This window comes from Macrobrachium rosenbergii, chromosome 12 (genome assembly GCF_040412425.1).
Source record: "Macrobrachium rosenbergii isolate ZJJX-2024 chromosome 12, ASM4041242v1, whole genome shotgun sequence".
NCBI classification, from domain to species: domain Eukaryota; kingdom Metazoa; phylum Arthropoda; class Malacostraca; order Decapoda; family Palaemonidae; genus Macrobrachium; species Macrobrachium rosenbergii.
The window spans coordinates 18,868,752-18,891,912 of NC_089752.1; the positions used below are offsets into that span (position 1 = coordinate 18,868,752).

At 40.1% G+C, this 23,161-nt stretch overlaps 1 protein-coding gene across 43 annotated transcripts in view; it reads left to right on the forward strand.

The window, feature by feature from the left end:
* RhoGAP19D (Rho GTPase activating protein at 19D) overlaps window positions 1-21,665 on the forward strand; it is a 569,022-nt gene extending 547,357 nt beyond the window's left edge. For 29 of the 43 annotated variants that reach the window (XR_010854877.1, XM_067113644.1, XM_067113647.1 and 26 more), the window contains 3 exons: window positions 267-351; window positions 4,878-5,173; window positions 20,152-21,665. Coding sequence is in view for 32 of the 43 variants with exons in the window: in XM_067113644.1 (XP_066969745.1) it covers window positions 267-351; window positions 4,878-5,173; window positions 20,152-20,964 (1,194 nt within the window). In the remaining 11 variants the exon portion in view is untranslated. Of the gene's footprint in view, window positions 1-266; window positions 352-1,317; window positions 1,423-4,336; window positions 4,499-4,877; window positions 5,174-20,151 lie in introns of those variants that run through there. The other 14 variants (XR_010854870.1, XR_010854873.1, XR_010854871.1 and 11 more) reach the window with 6 other exon arrangements.
* The last annotated feature ends 1,496 nt before the right edge of the window (window positions 21,666-23,161 follow it).

Genomic DNA, 23,161 nt, shown 5'->3' on the forward strand with positions numbered 1-23,161 from the left:
GTTTTCACAAGAAAAGATGTAAGAATGTCTGCTGTATAACTTTCACCTGGTTTAGTAATGATTTATAATAAGGAGTCTTCTGTACTGCTAAAATGCTTGTTTCATATGTATATGCTTTGATTTCATGCTGGCATTTTGCTGTTAATTGACCACATAAATATTGTAGGTCTTTATTTTGTGATTTTTGGAAGGTAATTTATTAAAAATGAGTTTTTAAAATTTCAGTCGGTATAGGACCAGTTTAGAGCTCCAGTTTATTTCCTCAGATTTTAAATGGACCCGAGATGGGAATGGCGCGGTGTAGTTCATTAGATTCTCTTCGAGATGGTTCACAAGCACCACCTGATGATGGTGAGTACAAGTTTAGTTACCAAACAATCAATTGAAGTATACCATATCAAATATATAATACTAGTTACCTGTACTACAATAAAGTAATAAAGGGTGATTTCCCTGGCACAATCATTTTTCTTATTAAGAGTTTAAATTTCAATATCTTGAGGACAAATGTGATTTAGTTTGTTTCCTGATTTATATTATATTGTACAATTTTAAAGATCCTCTACTGTTGATTGAATGGGGATGAAATTTTTGTTGGCATATGCCTTTCCAAGTTTTTAAGATTTTCACCGGCAGAAGTTTTCATACTGTATTCTATAAATTATGATTTTAGAGTACTGTGCTAATATTCCATGACAGCAACTTAGATCTGAAGAATATTCAAGGAAATATGTTAAAGTATGGTACTGTAGTAAGAATATCTATTGAAATGTGATGACATAGCATATTAAAAAAAATTTATTTTCTCTTAAAAAATTTTGGGAATTTGTTGTCTTGATTAATACGTACCTGTATAATATAGTTATAATTTTAATTGGATTTCCATTGAATGTTATTGCAATTTTCTTATTGATTATTGCATTAAGCATGTAATAGTATGTAGAAAAAATTCATATGTCATAGGAAGAGCAACTGGAGCATGGGTTATTATGTATAGTCCTCTGGAGATCCTTTGTACAGTAGTAAGAACTTGAATTATGTATAGGCAAAATGTTCACAGCAAGCAGAAGAGGAGTATGATCAGTATTAGCAGTGAATAGGCAATTTACAAAAATAATAGTGCATTCTGAATAACTTGCTTAGCAAATGCTCGTTCCAGTACATACATGCCTTTTTTTTTTTTTGTAAACCTTTAATGTATGCCAACTTTTTTTATATGAAATGCCATTTTTAATTCACTTCAATTTTATATGTCATGGTCGCATTCCCATTAGTAATTAATTTTCTTTTCTCTTTTCCATTTAATGCTGCCATCAGGTCTGCTTAATGTTCCTATCTTTCTTAAGTGCCTCCATCTTTCTGTTGAAACTTTGTTCAGAAATTAAAAATTTGAAAAGTGCAAATCACATTAGAATCAGAAAGGTTTGCAATCCTGAACATAGCTTAATTTTCTATCCGTATTGTACTGTTTATGTTTGCTAAACTGTCTCTTAAGTTTCTGCTTAAAACACAAATGACTATTGTATATTTTTCAGTCTTATTAGTTATACACAGTGCTCTCCATAGTGAAATGTCTTTTGGCAGAAATTTCAAGGAATACCTGACATTATATATATAAGACTTATTTTTGTCTTAAGAACAGATTATCTAGAATTTAAATTAAGGTAAACAAAATCGGATCTTATATGGGTAAAAGATCCTTAATGGGAGATCATTCATCCCGTGCCATCTTTGCTGCATTCAGTTTTCATGGTTCCTTACTTTGAGAGTGACTCCTTTTGGTAGCTGTCTGTTCTATTATTTTTACAATCTGCTTGTAAGTACACGTTTTTTTTTTTTTTTTTTTGAGGATTACTTGGTGGTTGTGTGTATTTCTCAAAACTTTTATCCAAAGGTGGGCTGTTTGATTGGCAAAAATTTATAAAATTTGGGGAGCAATAGGATATGAAACTTTTGTGGAGAAGGGACCTTTTAGTGGTGGATTCCCAGACCTGTTTCAAATGCCTCAGGCACAAGAAAACTTAAGCACCACTGTAGGTTAGGTTACTAAATTTAATCATTACATCAAGACTGACAAGAAGTGGTTAGATTTTGGTAGAGAGGCATGTAACATTTTTGGGGGTTGTGCTTTGGATGGTGAATTGCTCATCCAAGGTGGAGATATGAAGTCTCCGGACATTTTTCATTTTTATTTGTCTTTGAATTACATCATCTCTTACTTGAAAAATTTGGCAGTACTGTAGTTTGATCTTCATTACTTATCTAAACTTTCATATGATATTGTTGTCACGGCTGGCTTTCACCATTACCCTGGAGTTTCTTTGCTGTTTATGTTTATGCTGTTCATTTGGCCTCTCTTAACCTATGTGGTCCCTTGTGTTTTAATATGCTTACATGTAATTATTCTTTCTTGTATGTGTGTATGATGTTCTTGTGCAGTCTTTACTTTTTCATATTCTTTGTCACTATCACTTACTGTCTATCTACCTGGTGTACATCATTCTTTACTGATTACCCTACAGAGTTAACCATTTCAAAACTATAAAATTACTTTTGTAGATTTGCAGAGGCTTGTCTACCACTGAGCCAGATCCTCATGAATTTTTTGAATTGTTAAGAAATTGACAGATCTTGAACCTAAGGGTGTGACTCTTGATCTGAAGTGCAAGGGTAAGACATGTGAGTAAGGAGCTTTGCCAGTCACCCAGGTAGGGATAAAAAACAATAATGGTAGATTATGAGCTCTGTGACTACTCTTCCCTCTCAACTTGACTCCTGGCCCTCTGACTCACAAGGTCTTCCTTACAAGCTCCCTCTCTTTCTTTAAGGGTGTTCCTTTTCTCCCATCTTCCCTTAGTAGATCTTAAACTTTCAAATTTTGCATTCTTTTATGCATGTTGAAAGAACTTTTGGCCTCCTTCCATGACCCTCTTTCCCATTTACATACCTTCCAGCTATTGTAGATGCTGCACCTACCTGCTTTTCTGCTTCTGCTCCTATTCCTGCTGTTGCTGTTGCTTCATATGTGGCTTGAACTATTTCCTTCATATCAGAATCATCATAAATGTTATGCAAGTTTTTCCTTTCATGGGTTTGTATAGAAAATGAATTTACTTGACTCTTCTCTGTCCTGTGCACTTTCTCTCTGAATTCCCTTCAGGTCATAACCATCCTCTATCCCCTTTTCCATGATTTCCCAGGTTGCACTAAAGGTCTTTCTCATGCTACTTCCATATCTGCTACTGTTCTTCATTACTTTTCATTGTACCGTATGTTCAGCTCATCTCAGTCTTTAGCCTTAAGGCACCATATATCTCCTACTTCTTTGTTCATAGCATGATCTTCCCAGTGCACTCTGGCCATAAGCTTAGCATTGTTGTCATAACTTTTCATTGGCTCCTCCATTTTTCTTTGTCAGTGCAGTGTTTCTGTTGCATGGAATAGTACAGGACTTATGCACCCATCATAAGTTGCTTTTATTCATCTATTGAGATTTCCATTATATCATGAGCCAGATTATCCTTTATAGTTGATTAAGCATTAGCTTGCTAGGATTTCGGCATATTCAAACCAGTCATTTTACTTGTCATCTCTCTCTCTGAAAGCCCCTGGAGGTGGTAGTGCCATCAGTGCACTGTAGGTATTAATTATGGTTCTTTTGGTCCCCAGCTGCAACCCCTTTCATTCCTTTTACTGTACCTCTGCTCTTATTCTCTTTGTCCATGTAACTTTCCACTCTCTTCTAACATTTGTTTCATAATGTAAGCTTTTCCTCTTGTTACACCTTTAAAACCTTTTTACTCTCAATTTCCCTTTCAGTTCTGATTACATAAAAGCAGTTATTTTATATCTGAAACAATTTGTGTTAGATTTATTTATTGAGAACTCCTGACAGCATGTCTAGTATGTGTTCCTTACACTGAATTTATTTAAACTTATGAAGACTCTTGGAACAGAAATAATTACTTTTATATTCTTAATTATTAATTGTGCAGTTGGTTTTATTTGGGAAAAGTAAGAATTTGGATGAGTTTTCCAGGATTATATCTAAACATTTTTAGAAAATTATACATTATGCACTATGGAGAGAGTACTCATATACCCATAATTCACTTCCCTTGCAATAGTTATTTGTGTTGGATTGAAATGCTTAATTTTGTATCCATGCTGTTCCGTAAATTGTCAATTTACAGTTAATGTTATATCTTGAGTATGCATTTATGTGTTATTTTTTTGGAATGAACGTGATTGTAGGAAGTATTATTGTTAAAACTTTATTAGGTGGATGTAATATCATATACATTTTATTACAAATGCATTTTACTGTGTTGTTAAGGTGTGAAAAAGGGTCCTTTATGTTGGCATCCCCTTTACAGCCCCATGCAAACTTTCAACTGTAGTGGCAGAAAAGCCACCACATGTTGCCAAGTCCTCGATTATGGGGGCAGCCAAGGGCCTCTTCGCTAATATTCAGTATGCTAAAGTTTAGGCAAGGAAGGTGAGGGTAGGAGTAGAGTAAAAAGCTTTAACACTTTATAGCTATGTGTGGTGGTGTGCTGTGGTAGCAATAATGTTTTAGCCTGTAGTCATATGTGTAGAATTTAGGCTAGCAGATATAATTTAAATAGCAATCAGAATCTCAAATGATTAAATGTTGTCAATTTGACTAAACCTTGTAATACTATTTTGATGGCTTTTGTTAATATGGTTTAGATGCTTCAATTTGCATTTTACACTAAATATACTGAAAAAAGCAACCATGAAGCTAGCTATTGTAACACAATATAATGCTTATACTGTACAATTTTGTAATAATAATTTATACAGATTTGTTTAACATTACAATATTTCTAATATAGGATTTTATTTAATTGCAGGAAGTGACTTGCTGAGTGCCATCACCGCAACCTTTGAGGAGAAAATGCGTAGCTTACAAGAATCTCCTCTGGGGCTTACAACTGCTGCTTCTGTGTTTGATGATAGCATCAATAGCCCTAACCATTCCCTTGAGGCAGATCAACCAAATGACCAGGTTAATAGAGTGAAGACAGAATGCCGTCTATACCGTGATCCCTCTCTGCATCGTCGCCGCACAAATAGTCGCAATACATCTGCTACAACTTGTACTACCTCCACAACCACTAACAATACTGTGACTACTACCAACTCCAAGGTAACAACCCCACAGGAATATATATATGGATTCACAGAAAAGTGCAAGAATGTTTTAATTTTATTATGGAAAGCTTATATTTGTCTAAGTAAAAACAGAGTTGCATATCCTTCAAATCTTATAGTGTACTGTAATGTATAAAGTTGCATATCCTGGAAATCTTGTATTTGGAAGATTATGTGATAAGCCACTTGAAGTCAGGACCTATTTAATTACTGCACCTGTAGATATTTACAAGATTTTACTTTGTCATCATAATGTCATTTGTAGTGTTGCAAACACCTTTTGAAGTTTAGCTATTCAATCTTAAAAATTGATATTCCTTATTTTAGTCAGAATCATTTTTTTTTAGTTAGCTATCAAGTGTGGAAGCTATCCATGTCTTAACAGTGGAATACCTATTTGTTCCTACGGGAATACAAACAGACACCTTTCAAGTGGAAGATATCTTTTGTGCATAGCTGACTGGTTCAGTGAACATAGTTGCAAGGTCAATTATATGGTGGCACTAGTGAGTGAGTAGGAGTACAAGCAAAACTCCCAGCATGTAAAGTGTCATGTTATTTTTATTGTTTTGTGAAGAGCTCTCACCTTGTCCTTGGATGAACGTTGATGAGTTTTCACTCCTTCGTTTCTGTTTTTCTGCTTGGTTTTTTTGGTTATAATTTGCATTGTCTGTTGCTGTGTTTTCTCTCGCATGGAGAGCAATGTGGATGTGAGGGTCTTGGGTGACCATGTGTTCACTTCATGTCTCCTAATTCTGTGAACCCACATACTTTTGTTCTCACTGTGAGGTAAGAACAAGATGCCTTTGCCTCTTTGTCAGAGAGTTATACTCCGGCAAAGTCAGCAGACCAGAGGTCCTTTCTTCTGCTATCTCCTATTCCCTTACCACCATTCAAGAGTATGCCTTGTGAGCCAAAGGTTAACTCTTCCCCACCCAAAATATCATAACATTCTGTCTGATAGTATAGCCTCTTCTGGGGCTGATGTTCCCACAGTGGCATCTTCCTCTTCTGACTCTAGTGATGAATTATCATTCTATGTGAGTATCTTAGGCACATTTGCCAAAACTCAATGTTCCAGGTAGCCCCTTCTTTCCACCTTTCTTGATAGTTTGGTAAAGAGTAAGCAACTCTCATCTTCCAAGTCATCTGTGGTGGTAATGCCAGTTGATAAATGTATGTGCAAAATCCACATCTCTTGCAACACCTACTGTTTGTACTTGACAGTATGAACAATTGTTTGAAGTTGTCCTTCCTGCTGATCTTCTCCAAACAAGTATTCTTCTTAATATCTTTTACAAGTTTTAGTCACAGGATGGCTAATGTACGATGTGAAAAGACAAAAAGGTCTTTCTCCTCTTCTCCAACATTGTCAGTGTCTTGATCATCGTGACACTCTTGTTCCTTATTCAGACAGAAAAGGAGGGAAGGTAAATCCAAACGTTCTTTTAGGAAGTATAAATAGTCATCTCAATCTAGGGAGCATAGCTATGATAGATGATATTCAAGATTTCAATTATCTTGTAGGCGTCTTTGTCATATAAGCCCCAGTGGACACAGGAGGAGAACTCATTCCTCATTTCTTGAGTGCTGTCTGCTTGCTAGCTTATCACCCTCTCCACCAACACTATCTAGAGGACAAATGAGTGGGAAGGGATGATCAGCCATCTTCACTGTGCTCTAACCTACAGCATTCTCTTGCAAGAGAGATCCCCAATCCCTTCTGTCTCCCATATTTGAGTTTCTCATTGTGCTCAGTTAGAGAGCCAAGTGCTTAGCCTCATTCAATGCCAATCTCTTTGGATGCCAGTATTAATAGTAATAAAGGCTTGAGAAATATTTCCAGTCCAGCATCTCGTTGTACTCTCCCTGAAGGAAGTTAGCCTGGCTCTTCCAGAGAATATCAGCATGTCAGAGGTTCTGGTCCTCAAGAATCCTTTTCTTCGACTGAAGGAGGGTCAACACATTACTTCAATAGTGCCACCATATGGCTGACCTTGTAACTATGTTCATTCAAACTTTCAGCTGTGCATGAAGCATGTTTGCCAGTTAAAAGACTTTGGTTTGTATACCTAGCCCAAGAAACATGTTGCAGCCATAAGAAGTTTAGGATTTTTCCCAAGAAACATGTAGCCATAAGATTAATTCTTAGGTAATCATTAGAAATATGGGCAATAATCTATTATATAAAAATCCAGAGCCCTAAGTTATGATGCTATGAAAAAGGTTTTCCTACATTATGCAAGTTGATATTGTTACCAAGCAAATGATGAACAAAGCTCATAGGAAAATGGTCTTAATCTTGCAGTATTCTTGAAGCAGCAATGGCCAGATGTATAAAATATTTGTGAAATTATTTTTATACAAACTACTGCATAAGCAAAAGTCGATAGCTTATACAGTTACTGGTCCAAAGCTTGGATAAGAGGTACTAGTGCAGGGTAAATGTCCTTGTCATATGAAAAAACATTTGTTACAGAAACTTCCAACCATCTTTAGTGAACAAACTTCCAACCATCCTTAGTGGCTTGTGGAAGCAACAGAGGGTCAGTGGTGAAGTCTAAATTCTGTGGTCATAGGTAAGTTAGTCTGACTAAGCTTGGAATTCTAACTTGTCTTTTAAAGTTGGTAAATTGAGCGAGACATCTCTACTCTTGTATCACTTCATCCTTTTTTTTTTTTAGATTATTTCAGTATATATTTCTGTTTTCCTTTTGTTTTGGATTATTCTAAGCACACTGTTGGCTGAAACTACCCAACTAATGTTGTCTTATTATGGCTAGTTTCCTTCATAGGTTCTTCAAATTTCTCTACAAGAGCTTGCATCTCTAGCTGATGCAGTAGTTCCTTTGTTTCTTGAAACATGGCCACCTAGAGGCTGCAATATGTCAAAGTTCATTGTTGTTAACCCCTTGCTATCAATTCTCTGCAATAAAGGCACCCTTACTGCAGTTTTATAGGAGGGATTTTGTCTTCATTAAAAATGGATTCTTCAGGGATATTTTCTTATTATATGATCTGCAAGGCTAGTGAGCATGATGTATTACGAAGGAAGTTTTTATTGCCGAGAACTTAAGAACACTTGTTCACAGTAACATAGCTTGTGTTACTTGTTTATGTCTTGGGTGTTGGATGATTAGCCTTTGACTTGTATTACTTTTTTTGTGTCACTGCCTCAATTTGTAATCAGGGGTCGTTAAATCCAACTGCCTTATCCTTTTGTTTCCTGTGAACTTTTTTAAATTGGTTATGACTAATAGTTTTTAATGTGACCATCTGATAACCAAGGCTAACCTGACCATTTCATACACTGTACCCTTACCAATAACAGAGATCAGTCAAGAAATCCCAATACTCTTTCATTCTCTTAGAACAGGAAGATTTTGGTATAGTTAGGGCCCAGCAGAGACTAGTTTGCAGAGTAATCATTGCAGTGATTAAGGCCCTTCCACTCAACGTGTTTATCTTTTTGAGTGATAATAGCTGGCCTGCAATAGAAGGTGAACCTCTTCCACTTCAAAATGAATATGCATGTGACCTAGGTCTTGTAAAGGAGCATTTTTTCTGTGATGGACAACCCCCCCTTGAAACACATGCAAAAACTAGCAACAGAGACCTGCTGATAACAGTTCATATTGACCTGTTCATTCCCTTCCAGCCTAGGTTCACAAATAGAAATAAAATGACTACACATGTGACCTAGGTCATGTAGAGGAAATTTTTTTTTTTTGTTTGTTTCCCGTCAGCTTCACGAATTAACAGTACAACTGCACCAGTGGGCAGAAAATCTTTTAGCCATACACATTCCAGGCAAGAGGAATGTAGGGGCAGACAAGCTGAGTCGTTGGGGTCAATTGTTGGGGACAGAGTGGTCGCTACACCTGGATTTAGCGGAAAGGTTGTTCCATCTGTGAGAAAGGCCAATGATAGATATTTTTGCAGCTTGATACAACAAGAAACTGGAGGTGTTTTGTTTGCTTGTTCTGGATCCTTGGGCCTCAGCAGAAGACACTCTGCAACATCCTTGGGACAATCTGGACATTTACGCCTTCCCTCCCTTTTGCCTGATTCGTCAGATAATCAACAGGATAATATCTTAGAACCTCAGAATGACACTGGTGGGCTCCCTTGTGGCCACACGCTGAGTGGCATCCCGACCTGCTGGTCCTACTGACCGAGGCACTGAGAGAGATTCCTCTCTGGTACAACCTCCTTTGCCAACTGCTCATCGAGAGGTTTCACCAATCTGTAGGGCCCCTATCTTTTCACGGTTGAAGACTATCCAGTATCTCCTGCGAGCAAGAGGTTTTTCTCGCAAAGCAGCAACAGAGGTGTCAGGCTATCTTAGGAAATCTTCTACAACCATGTACCAGGGGAAATGGGCTGTCTGCTGTGATTGGTGTCGTCAACAGAGTTTCTCTCTGGTTGGAACTTCTATTCAGCAAGTAGCCAACTTCCTTGTTTTCCTCTGTAGGGAGAAGCTACTTTCTGTGTCAGCCATTAAGGACTACAGGGTTGCTCTAGGGCTAGTTCTACACCTGAAAGAGGTAGACTTTTCCTCCTCATAGGAGATCTCTAAGCTTCTCAAAATTTTTGAACAGTCCTGTTCCCCAAGAGAACTTAAGCCTCCTAACTGGGATTTGACCCTGGTCTTTAGCAGCCTCACTCAAGCACTATATGAACCCTTATGAGGTTCATCAGACAGAGATTTGGCCCTCAAGACGGTATTCTTACTGGTCTTAGCCTCTCTTTTAATTTTAAACACTCAAGGGGTTGGGGGTCGGTAGCCTTCGAATTTGTCCCGGAATTCGTAGCAGAGACTCAGAATCCTTTGGGTCCCGATGACAGATTCAAGTCCTTTTCAATCCCCTCCCTGAGGAACTTTGTTGATAATGATCCAAAGGAGGTACTTTTATATCCTGTTAGAGCACTGCGAAGCTATCTAAAAATGACTCAGCATCTCAGGCCTGAGTGTCAAAGACTTTTTGTTAACACAGGCTGGAACAAGAGTGTCCAAGAACACCATCTCCTTTTGGCTACGTGAAGTAATTAGATGAGCATACAGTACTACTTCAAATGTAGATGCCAATACAGTGCATGCAAGAGCTCATGATGTTAGGGGCTTTGGCCCTTCCATTGCTTTCAGGAAGAACCTGTCGGTTCAAAGGGTATTGAAGGCTGGTGCGTGGGTCTGTCAAATGACTCCACCTCCTTCTGCCTAAGGGATGGTGCCCATAGGTCCTTGGACACTTTTTCCTTGGGTCCGGTGGTGGCTGCTCAACAAGTTGTTAGCTCATCCAGTGTCCCTAGTGGGACAGGTTGTATCTTGCCTATGTTGGTTGTGAAAGTGAGAGTGAATGGGGTGACTGGCCTTCTTCCTTTCTCTTTCTTCTCTTCTTCCAGTGGGCAGGGGAGAGAATTGAGCCATCATTTGCTGGAACTGGCTAGATACAGGTGAGTGAGCACCCATCCTATTTTCTATATTATGATTGTTCCTATGCAATACAAATTCTAGAAAACAGAAGCAAGTCCTACCTTCTCTCTTACAAGGGGAGAGAGGGATTGACGGTAGAACAAGGTCGATAGCTACCGTTAGTTTAGTTGTCTCTGACAATTACAGATTATTTTCCTTTCTTCCTAGACACAATGTAGACTGGAGTTCCTGGTTTTGTCGAAGCCTAGATGTCTGGCTGTTGAGTAATCTTTCACTTAACAGATTAGAGGCATATGACTCCTTCCTATGCTCTAACAATTGACTAGGAAGTGAGCACAGGTGAGCCAAGTTACCAGTTGGTTCTGAAGCTTACTTTATCCTCCCACCAAAAGTAAGTCTCCCCATACATAAAAACTGAAGGTTTGTTTCTTGTATGAGCAAATGACAAACTTTTAATCAATTTGTACTTTTCATAACTTACAAACCTGAGGTCTTAGTGTAAATGGCCCACCTCAAGCCACCCCTCATACAGTTACCTGGACTGGAAGATAACTAGTACGTCACGGCGTATGTGAAGGGGAAAGAGGTCAGGCTCTTCCTACTCTCTCCCCCCCCATTGGCTAACACACTCATGCCACCAACCTTTTTCTATTTTAAAACTGGAACTAGCTTGCGCTTTGAGATTTTCCACATCACTAAAGAGCCCAGGTTTGTAAGTTATGAGAATTACAAATTGATTAAAAATTTGTCATTTTTCCCATTTTTTTTAAGGGATTCAACTGCTTTTCATATTATTTTGTTGCATGTTGCAACCCCCCACTAGTGTCTGTCTGAAGACAAACTCCATTGTCTTAAAGACATACTGTGGAGAAGTTTCTTGACTTACAACCATTCCCTTTGTTTGTAGTTTTCTGACTTTGCATCTGATGAATAAGATGGCACATACTGTAAATGTAAATGTAACTTCAACCTAATTTTGGCTCAGAACAGGGTAAAAATAAAACAAACCTCCCGTATGCAAAGTCAACAATGAGCATGGACTGAGTCAGGAAAGGAAAGAAGTATGCCTGACATTTTTCCTCATCCTCGTCATCCTTCTTGTTGTGTGTTTCTTCTTCCTTTCGCAAAAAGGAAAAGAAGGGAAGTTCAGGAAGTCCTCTTGTAGTACAAAAGTCCTGTATGGCTTCAAACAAGGACTCTTCCCAGTCTCTAGGGGGGTGATAGCTCTCAAACATCTACAGGTGATTGTCTAGCTTCTGGCTGGGCTGGCATTAGCTTCACTGGGTGATGAGTACACCTTCCTGACCCACTTGGATACAAGGACTGCTCCTAACTTGTCCCCTTGTCTCTCTCTGGAAACCCTTGTGAGAGCCAGTGCAGTCTGCTTTTTCTGCGTGTGCCATGTTTCCAGATTATGTCTGTGCAGGGGCAGTGGGTTTAGCTCTGCTTCCCATGTCAGTGGAAACACACTGGGTAGAGCTCACAAAACTTGTGTTGGCTAGGCCAATAGACCAGACATGCAGCTAGCTGGACAGGCTCTTCCTCTGAATTACATGTGGTTGCGCAAGCTCTGACTTCTTGTTCAGCTCATGCAAAATCCCTGTTTGTGTGTGTGTGTGTGTGTGTGTTCAGAGGGTGGGAGGCATACAGGTTGGTTCCCTGATTCCAAGCATCATTCAGAGGGCAGGTCTTCAGAGACCCATATACTGATCAAACACCACACTTCCCAGAGCAGGAAAGGGAGCATACATGTGTCTTCTCTCATGAGAGAGCAACCAGCTCATGCTTTAGAGAACCTGATGGGTCTGAAAGGCCTTACTCTAAAAACTCAATAGGCTTAACTGAAGATCATCATGCTTATTCATGATTGTAACTTCAAGTGACTACTAAGGTTCCACACCTGGCCTTAGTCCTGTCAGTTGAGCTTAACCTTAGATTCACCCTTAAACGAGCCTGCTGATCAGATTGCCATGGTCTCAATTGTGGATGGTGCTTTGGAACTCTAATCTGCACAGGTCAGAGCAGAGAGTTGGGGGACACCGAGACCACACCTTTAGTGTTGGAATCTTTAGTCTGTGGGCTGACAAATAACCTCCCTCCTCAGTCTTTATGGTTTGACTTTTGGTTGAACATGTTGGAAGACTTTGTCATGACAGGTGTTTCATCTCAGTATGAGAGGGAGAAGTTTAAGAGTTGCTACTGTCATGGGGAAAGGGCGCTGACTTTCATTTCACATTGGCGGCCAATCTTTGGGCAAACTTCATGTTGAGGAGACGGGACACTGGACCCTTTTCTCTAGACAGGTTTTTTGTGAGAGGACTCTCGTTCTTAGGAACAGTTTGGTATTTTGGGCTTGCCATGGAGGCAATGGTGGAGCAGAGGAGACTAGAATCTGGAGCTTGTCCATGAGAATGAAGGCATTTGTAGCCAAACTTTTGTGGGCAACTAAGCCTTCAGGGTCTGAGTCCGCAAGGAAGCCTGCTCCTCCTGAGCCCAGGCCAGTAACCCAGTCTTCCTTCTCTAGAGAGGGAGTAGAGCCTTCCCAGCCCTTTCACCCTACTCTCCCAGCCAGAGATAAGAAAGGAGGGAATGGAGTCATTGAGGACACCAATCCTCTTCCTCAGCTGCCACGTTGCCCAACAGCCCTCTGGCCATTGGGAAATGTGGCAGAGATTGGAGGTAGAGCCCTGGGTAATCTCTGTTCTCCAAGAAGGCTACTGTTTTCCCTTTAGGGGCCACCATGCTCCCTGCCCTCGGACACCAACACTGTACCAGGCGTACCTTCCACATCCAAATTCTAGTGCTGTTGGTGGAAGATGGAGGCAATGATGGAGAAATACAATATAGAAGTTGTAGAGGACCAGTCTCCAGGGTTTTATAGTCACCTCTTCCTGGTGGAGAAGGCAGTTGGGGACTGGAGATCAGTGGCCTCTTACTGCTAAACGAAGTTTGTACAATATTACATAATCTTTAGGATTGAAATTGCACAGTCTGTGCTAGATTCCATGAGAGGGGGCAACTTCATGCTTTCAACAGATCTGAAGGATGAGTTGACTTTCAAGTACCCATCCATCAGAACTTTATGCAGTATCTCTTGCTTTGTCTGCAACAGGAATGTTTACCAGTTCAAAGTTTTGTTTTGGCCTGGCAATAGCTCCACAGGTGTTTTACCTGAGTTTCCATATTGGTTTCATTTTGGGCCCACTTGCTGAATTTATAATAATGCTTGCTGCATTACTGGACAACTGGTTAGTCCTAACATCCTCCGATACATGGTTGCTCCAGCACAGAGACTGCCTTATCTCATTTTGCTGCTAGTTTTGATCATGGTAAATTGAGGAAAGTCGGATATCATGCCGAAGATGAGATACAAGTACCTGGGCATGTTCGTAGACTCGGCAGATGGGAAGTTTTGTCAATCACACTCACATGAGCAAGCCAAGGGTGGTATTAGTACTACAATAGTCTTGTTCTAACAGGAACAATCAGTTTGGCTTTGGCAGACTGTCCTCAGCCACCTGCTGTCTTTGGTGAAACTTGTCCACGTGGATGGATCTTCTGGTGCTCACATCAGTCGTGGCTGAAGCAGCACTAGTTAGCTTGTACCCTTGTACTCATTCTGAGAGATCTTGGAGGATCTGACTAGTGGCTGGACATCAGCTACCTCTTCTTGGGAGTTCCTCTGGATTCTTTCCCTAAAGAGGGTTGGGGCTCACACTTGAAAGGTTAATTGATTTGGGTGTGTGGGCACAGAACACACATCATCTGCATATCAATGTTCTTGAAATGCAAACAGCAGTGCTAGCTCTCATTTCCAGAACACAAATATGCAGATAAGGTGTGTCATGTGCCAAAACACACTAATGAATGAACCTTTCAGGTGTTAGCCCCCAGCCCTTTGATGTGTATGTGAACAGGTGTACTTCAGAAGGATAATACAGAGGAACTCCCGTGATGAAGTTCCTGTTGTCCACCATTAGCCAGATTCTCTATGATCATGATGCAAGGGCACAAGTTGATAGGCAGGTTCATGAGTAGTTGACCAGTACTGCTTCAGCTGCAACTGAAGTGAGAATGAGTAGATCCAACCATGTGGAACGAGCTTCTCCAACAAACAGGTGGCTGAGTATATAGTCTGCCAAAGCCAAGCTGACTGTTCATGCCAGGACAGGAATAGAGCTAATACCTCCCTTAGCTTGCTCATGTGAGACTGATAGACAGAGCTTTACTGCAGACAAAGCAGAGGTGCTAAATGAAAGTTCTGATGGAAAGACACTTGAAAAAATGCATTCTTCAAATTTACCAACAGCTTGAAGTTGCCCCTCTCTGCTGAAATCTCTCCAGGGTTGGCGTTGGCAGTCAGTGCTAGAGTCTATATCATATAACTTGGAAGAGGAGACCTTAAAACCCTGGAGAAGAATTATTACATCCTCTGGAACTTCTGTATTTTCTAGCCCTTAACTGCTTTCTCCACTGGGAAGAGGAGACTATAAAACCCTGAAGACTTATTCTCTGCAACTTCTATATTTTCTTTCTCCATCACTGCCTTTATCTCTGACAACAGCACCAGAGCTCTGAGAATCTGGAACAGCATCAGTGTCTGATTTAGGGAAATGCTGCAACCCTCAAAGAAAAAACAGTAGCCATCTTGAAGAACAGAGATTATTACCCAGGGCTATGCCTCAAATCTCTGCCACATAACCAATTGCCAGAAGGGAATGCCCCTACTTGTGGCAGCTGAGGAATGTACTGTTCTCAGTACATTCCCTCCTTTCTTAGCTTTGGCTGGGTGAGTAAGGTAAAAGGGCTGTGAAGGGTCTAACCCCTCTCTAGAGGAAGAAGACTGGGCTACTGGCATGGGCTCAAGAGGAGCAGGCTTCTTTGCAGATGCAGACCTTTAAGGTTTTGCTGCAAATGTCTCCCTATCTGTAGATAGCTTTGAGATTTCAATGCATTTTTTCTAGTGCCCATTCATCAGAACTTTCACAGAACTCTGCTTTGTCTGCAACAGGATTGTTGACCATTTCCAGCTCTTTGTTTTGGTCTGGCAATAACTCCAGAGGTGTTTTACTTGGGTTTTCACATGGTTTCATCTTGGAACCACTTGTTGAGTATAACATTTCCTGCCTTACTAGGTGACAGGTTAGTTTTTGGTATCCTCCAATACATGGTTGCTCTAAGACAGGGACAGCCTCATGTCATTTTACCACAAGTTTGGGATCATGGTAAATTAGGAAAAGTCAGATATCATGCCCAAGTTGAGAGACAAGTACTACAACCTATTCATAGACTTCACAGCAATCAAAGTTTGTCTGCCAGACTCTATTGTGAGCAAGCAAAGGGAGCTATTAGCACTATTTCTGTCCTGGCAGGAACAGTTAGCTTGCCTTTGGCACTCCTCTCGCATGAGGGTTTTAACAGACAAACCTTGACTTCTGCTAAGTCTATGAATATGCCCAGATACTTGTCTCTCTGTTAGGGCATGATATCTAACTTTTCTCAGTTTATCATGATCCCTAACTTATGGCAAAATGAAATGAGGCAGTCTTTATCCTGGAAAAACCACAGGTTGGGGGACACCAGGACTAACTCTAACTTGTTGTCTAGTAACACAGCAAGTAATTATACTCAGTGAGTGGGCTCAAGATGAGACCTATGTGAAAACCCAAGTAAAACACCTGTGGAGCTATTGCCAGGCCAAAACAAAGAGCTTGGAGATGGTAAACAATCCTGTTTTTAGGCAAGCAAGTCATCTGTAAAGTGCTTTCCTCTCCTCTCCTCAGCCCAGGCCAGAAGCTCCAGTCTTCTTCCTCTACAAAGGGAGTTGAACCTTTCCAAACTTTTCACCTTACTCTCCCAGTGACAGCAAAGAAAGGAAGGAAGAGGAAGAAGAAAGGGAGTCACTGAGGACAGCTACCCTTGTCCTCAGCTACCCACGTTTAGGGGCATGCCCTCCTGGTCATTGGGCAGTATGTCAGAGATTGGGGGCAGAGTCCTGGGTTAATCTCTGTTCTCCAAGATAGCTACTGTTTCCCCTTCATAGCAGCTGCACTTCCATCACTCGGACACTGCGACACTGTTCCAGATGTACCCTCCAGGTTCTTCAAAATGTCGGTGGAAGTGGAGGCAATGATGGAAAAAGAACTGTTGAAGAGGACAGTTTCCAGGATTTTGCAGTTTCTTCTTTATATTGGAGAAGGATATTGGGAACTGGAGTCCAGTCACTGACCTGTCAGTGCTAGATTCCATAAGAGAGGGAGACTTCATTCTTTTGACAGATCTGAAGGATGCATTCTTTCAAGTCTATCAGAACTTTCAGCAGTACCCTTCTGCTTTGTCTGCATAAGGGTTGTTTACCAGTTCAAAGCTCTTTCTATTGGCCTAGGTTTTCATATTGGTTTCATCTTGGGCCTATTTCCTGAGTATACAGTCATACCCCAAACTTATGCGAGGTTAGATTCCAGAAACTTGTCGCACAAAACGAATTTTCGCGTATGTTTGGCAGGGTCTTTAAACTAGAATAAAAATGCTAATAAATGCTTATTTCTAGTTTAAACACTAAATATGACCCTAATCATGCTCCCAAAGTATGAATATAACTTTTAAGTGGAATTAAAGTTACTGTAACTTCATTTTGAAAGTTAGCTTAACACATTACCCTTAAAAAAAGAAATAAGTGGTTGACGTAAAAATATAGGTGTGAAGATTACTACAATACAGTAATGCTTGCCGCATTACTGTATGATTGGTTACTTTTGGCATCCTCCGACACATCGTTGCTCCAGGACAGAGAGTGCTTCATTTCATTTTGCTGCAAGTTAGGGATCATAGTAAATTTAGAAAAGTCAGATGTCACACTCAAGCAGTGAGACAAGTACCTGGACATATTCATAGTCTCAGCAGTAATGATGGCTTGTCTGGCAGACTATCATGTGAAAAAAGTCTGCCAAAACCAGCCTGACTGTTCCTGCCAGGATAGGAACAGTGCTAGTACATCCCTTTGCTTGCTCATGTGAGTCTGATAAACAAACCTTCACTGCTGCTAAGTCTGAGTCTGTGAACATGCCCAGGTACTTGTCTCTCATCTTGGGCTTGATATCAGATTTTCTCAATTTACAATGATCCCAACTAGCAGCAAAATGGGACAAGCAGTCCTGTCCTGGAGCAACCACATGTCAGAGGACACCAGAACTAACCTTTATGCCAGCACGGGCTCTTGCTCATAGAGCAGCTGTAAAAACCAAACCTATCATCCAGTAACGTAGCAGGTGCTAAGGCCCAAGATGAAACAAAAGTGAAAACTCCGGTAAACACTTGTGGAGCTCTTGCAAGGGCAAAGGGCTTTGAACTGATAAACAGTCCTGTTGCAGACAAAACTGAGGTACTGTGAAAGCTCTGATGGATGGGTACTTGAAAGAACTCAAAACTTCAAATCTGCTGAAGGTGTGACATCGCCCTTTTTGATGGAATGTAGCATAGACCGGAATTTCAGTCCCAAAGTCTGTGTTACAAACTTTTTCAGTGTTGCAAGGTCAATGCTAGTCTCCAGTTCCCAGTCGCTTTCTCCACTAGTGCATTCTAGAGGGTGATTTGCCATCCTGTCGATATATCAGCCAGTTATATTCTAGGTATGCAAAATTTTTGACAAACCAGCTCAGTCATGGGGCCAAGTTGTAGGGACAGAGTGGGCCCCACATCCTTGAATACCAGGGAGGAAAGCTTAAGGTTCTCTGATGTGCGACTTGTTTGCAACATGGTTTAAAATGGAGGCTTCTAGTGTTCTGCTTTCCCAAATGATTTAAGATTCTTTCCAGTTTGGGAACATATGGACGTATATTTCCTTCTGCCATTAAGTCTGGTTTGTTGGGTGATAAACTGGGTTTTGATCCCCTCATGTCCCAGCAGAGCCTTGGTTGCTTCTCATTAGCCTCAAGCAGAGTGGTATCTTCTTCATCAGCCACACATTCAAAGGTAACACCAGACTGTTCACTTGCTTCAGCTTCACACCTTTTCTCACAGGACTTTGGGGGGAGATGTCTGGGTACCTCCTGTTGTTCCTCCTCAAACCTGTACAATGAAGCAGACCGTCTTCTGAGTTTGGTGTCATAGAAATGGGGTTCTCTCTGGTCAGAGAAATCTGTTCAGTGGATGGCAGACTTCCTTGCATGTTCACCTTCATCAAAATCAAGTTCCTCTTAGTCCCTATGGTAAAAGGCTACTGTTCAAGCCTTGAGCCAGTTTTTCAGGATAAAGAGCTTAGACATCACTTGGTGGAGTTAACCATGCTCATGAGAAATTTTGAGCAGTCTTTTCCCCCCTCGCAAGCTTCATCCTCCAGAATCAGTGTGACTCTCAAGACCATCTTTTTGCTGGCTTTATCTTTGGGGAGTTACATGGTCTTTCTCTTCTAGTGCAGCACTCTCTCTCTCTCCTTCGTTCTTGAATTTGTGGCGAAGACTCAGAACCTGTCAGTTCCTGATATGAAATTAATGTTTCTCAATCCCCTTCCTCAGAGAAATTTGATGGTGGTGATGCAGACAAGGCCTGGTGCAAACTATTAGGTAGTATCTGAAAAGGACCCATATTCTTCGCTCAGATTGTTGGCACCTTTCTGTTTGTACAGGCAAGCATGAGGTGTCGGTAACATTTTCTCTGGCTTTGTGAGGTAATCCAATGAGCTTACGACTCCTCAGAGGAGGATGTTACTTTCTTTACTCATGTAAGAGCTTACAGTGTCTAAGGAATTTCTGTGTTCCAAGTAATAACAGCAGGTGTATAGCAAAAACAGACAGCTATCACCTCATTCTACCTGAGGGACATTGTCCACAAGTCTTTGGATACCTTCTCTGTGGAACCTTTTGTGGCAGCTAAATAAGTTGTGTAGGCACCTAGCTTCAATGGACCAGGCAAATATCCTGCCCAAGTACTTTGCCTAGTGTGAATCTGAAAGCATGAATGTAAAGTGACTAGACTTACTTCCTTCCCTTTCTCCTTCCAGAGCAGCATTTAGGCCAAATTATTAGCTGGGATCAGACCAGATACAGGTAACTGTACTTCAAGCATTCAGTCTTAGAGCTCTTGTCCCAAGCTAGGAGTAGGGAGGGGACTGAACTCATCAATTATATTTTTGCTAGATTAGCTACCATCCATTGTGTAGTACCTTGGGGATCACATGGTTCCTCAAACCTTTCCTCATTTAAGTTTGGCTCTCGATCCTCACTCGGGTCCAGAGCCCTGCTGTTCTATCATCCTTATACCGTACCTGACCCAGGAGGAGGGTACATGAGTCAATGCAAATCCCTTGCTTGTGATCACAGCTGGAATCATGGCCATTTCTGGGTGGGTTCAACTTCCATTCTTTTGATAAAGATGACATCCTACCTTAGAAACAAGTCTCATGTATAAAAGGTGATGGTTTGTATTTTCACAGGAACAAATATTGAATTTGTTTACAAAGTGGCAATTTTTCCTTCTTTGATACTAAACTGTGGGTAGATGCTCTGTGTCACTATGTATAACCATTAAAATTTTCTTTCTAGGTAGAAGATGTAAGCCTTTCCAACAAATATACCGAAGAAGAAAATAAACTGGTTTCTGAGGATTCGAAAAGAGAAGCTAAAGTGAAAAGGTCTGATTCCCTTACTAAGTCAGAAAAAACAGAGAATAATATGAAAGAGAAGACAGAAAAGAGAGCAAGGGAACTTAAACGCACTGACACACAAGAAAGTCTCAATGAGAAAAGGCCCAAAGAAATGAAAAGGTCAGATATCCCAGAAGCTAATGGAAGGTCAAGGGATTTGCCAAGGAAATCAGAAACCAAAGAAAATTCCACTGGGCCTGCAAAACGTAATTCAGAAGTAAGAAATAGAAAACATAATGTAAAGGAGTTGAAGGAAAAATTTGAACAGAATACTGGTCCTCAGTCTAATGCAAGTCCAATGAAACCTTCAAATAATAATATGAATAACAATAAGGTAAGTAAATCAGGAATGCGACGAACAGGTTATAGAGGTCCTATTAAAAGAAGGCATACTGTTGGTGGAACTAAAGATCTTGCCAAATGGGCATGGTTGCAGAGTGGTGAAGCAACACGAAACAATCCAAGGTCTGCTCGCCTTTCTGCCTGGGAACGATTGCAACCACTAGTGGCAGATGAACGACTGAACACAGACAGGTCTTTAGAGGCATGGCTAGCTCATGAGCGCATAAGAACTTCTTCCCCAGACCTCTCTAGACCACAGCAACTAGTGCTTCCTTGTGATGTGGATGATAAAGAAAATTTACACAGACGCCTCAGTGTTCAGGAAGCAACATTGAATCCTCTTTACCCAGTCTTAGAAAGCCATGTATAAAAGATTTTACAAAAGAAGCAATTTGTTATTCCCGTGTTCCTTACTACAAATCATCCTAGGTGTTAGCAATTAATTTGATTTACAGGCTCAATCTAGAAAATGAACAGGACACTTGGGTGTGACACGATGCTTGGACAGACTACAATAAAGTGTTGGGAGTCTTAGGAAGGGTAATGAACAGTGCTGTGATTTTTATCTTTTTATAAGATTTAGTTGGTAGTTGTTTGTACATATGTAAATAAACTCATGATTTTGACTTGCACAGGTTAAAAATCCTCATGTGTAAATAAAAGTCCTAGATAACAATAACTCACTGCATTTCACCTGTATAATATTCAGATATGAATATAGGGGATAGCTATTAGCTTTGTAAATATCATGCTTCTTGCAAAGCAAGAATACATGTTGCATGAATATAAAAGCTAAATTTTGAAATCATTCATTGTATAATTATTCATTTGATATACCATATATATTATATATATATAATGAAATTTATTGACAAAAGTGATATTTAATTTAGAAACTTTACTAAAAATAATAGTCTTGAATGTAACATCTCATTAAATAGTCATAGTAGATATATATTGTTATAAAGGATAAAATTTATATTGAAGTCAGATATATGTATACTAAGTGATATTGGTTCCATGTTGAAGCCTTAATATCTTAAATTTTGCTAAATAAACAGTGATCAATGGTGACGTATATTTATAACCTGAAATAACCCAAATTATTGGCATCTGTACCACATTATGCCTCAAGGTAACATTAACATGTCATTACCATTAATTTGAAGTAAGAGAAATAGAATAATCCTCTTAAAGCTATCCAAGCTTTGAGATGGATAATAAGACAACGAGATACATGTACAGATCATTCTAAGAAGTATATACTCCACCAGTCATAAATGCCCAGTCACTATGCCCTTAAAAATTTTTTTAGGGTATTTTTCAATGCATAAGTGCAGAGGACATTCTAAGCTGACCATCTGAATACAGGTAGTCCCTGGGTTACTACAGGTCCGGCTTACGACGTTCCGAGGTTACGATGCTTTTCAAATATATTCATCAGAAATTATTTCCCAGTTTATGACGCATGTTCCGGGGTTACGATGCCGCTCCGACAGAAGAAATATGGTTCCAAAATGGCAGAATAATCAAAATTTAGAGCTTTTTATGAAAAACTCACTAAAAATGCAGTTTGCATCGTTTTCAATACACCCAAAGCATTAAAAGTAAGGTTTTCTTAGGATTTTTGACGATTTTCGGCTTACGAAGTGGCGTAAAAGCGGAACCCCCGTCGTAAAACGGGCACTGCCCATACTTTTGAGTTATAAAAAAAAGTCTGTCTGCACAGATACATGCCCATTCAAACCGGCAGCCAAAGGACCATCAAAGCTTAATCCAGCACAAACAGTGATAAAAATGGTTTCTTAACTAGTATTATAAAATATGGTTTATTGTTGTTCTTGTCAAAAGTTTCTGAAGTTCACGAGCATATTTGCTTGATCTTGCTGAATAAAGAGCCCAGTTCCATGATGTTCCTGCCATAAACAGCCACCAAGCACAGAAATGGCCAATTGGATTTGTGTTACGTAAGTCCACAATCACGTCCACAACCAGTGGTATGATAGAAACTCCAAAGAGAGCAACCATTTGAAGGAAAGTCTGAGTAGCTTTCCAGTTCTTGTCTGTAAGGGTCTTTGAATGAATAGTCAACTTCTGCATCGTTTTATGGTTCCTGTATGAAAATTTAACTAATGCAACAGTGGTAACAATATTAAAATAATCAATGCAGCTACACCTAAGATGATCACCTGGAGATAGAATATAACAAGTGACACTGAAGGTGCTGATGATCCATCCCATGTTAGTCATTAACCTGGTGATAGGGTCAAAATAGGAAGTGAATGACCATCCATCCTGTCACCTATTAACAAGCACAGAGAGTGCAACGCCTATAAGCAATGTGAGAGATATACCACCTAAGATCTGACGACAACTGAGCGGTGAACAAATTATGCTCCGATATGTTTCAATACTAATCATGGCAAGGGTTAACAGAGAGACATTTGCTGAAATGTTGAACATTATACATAACAGCATAGAATATCCATACCTTTCGAACCTCATTTGATGAAAACCCTCAGGCTGTACCAAACGCATTTGCCTAAAACCTGCATAGATCGAATTTG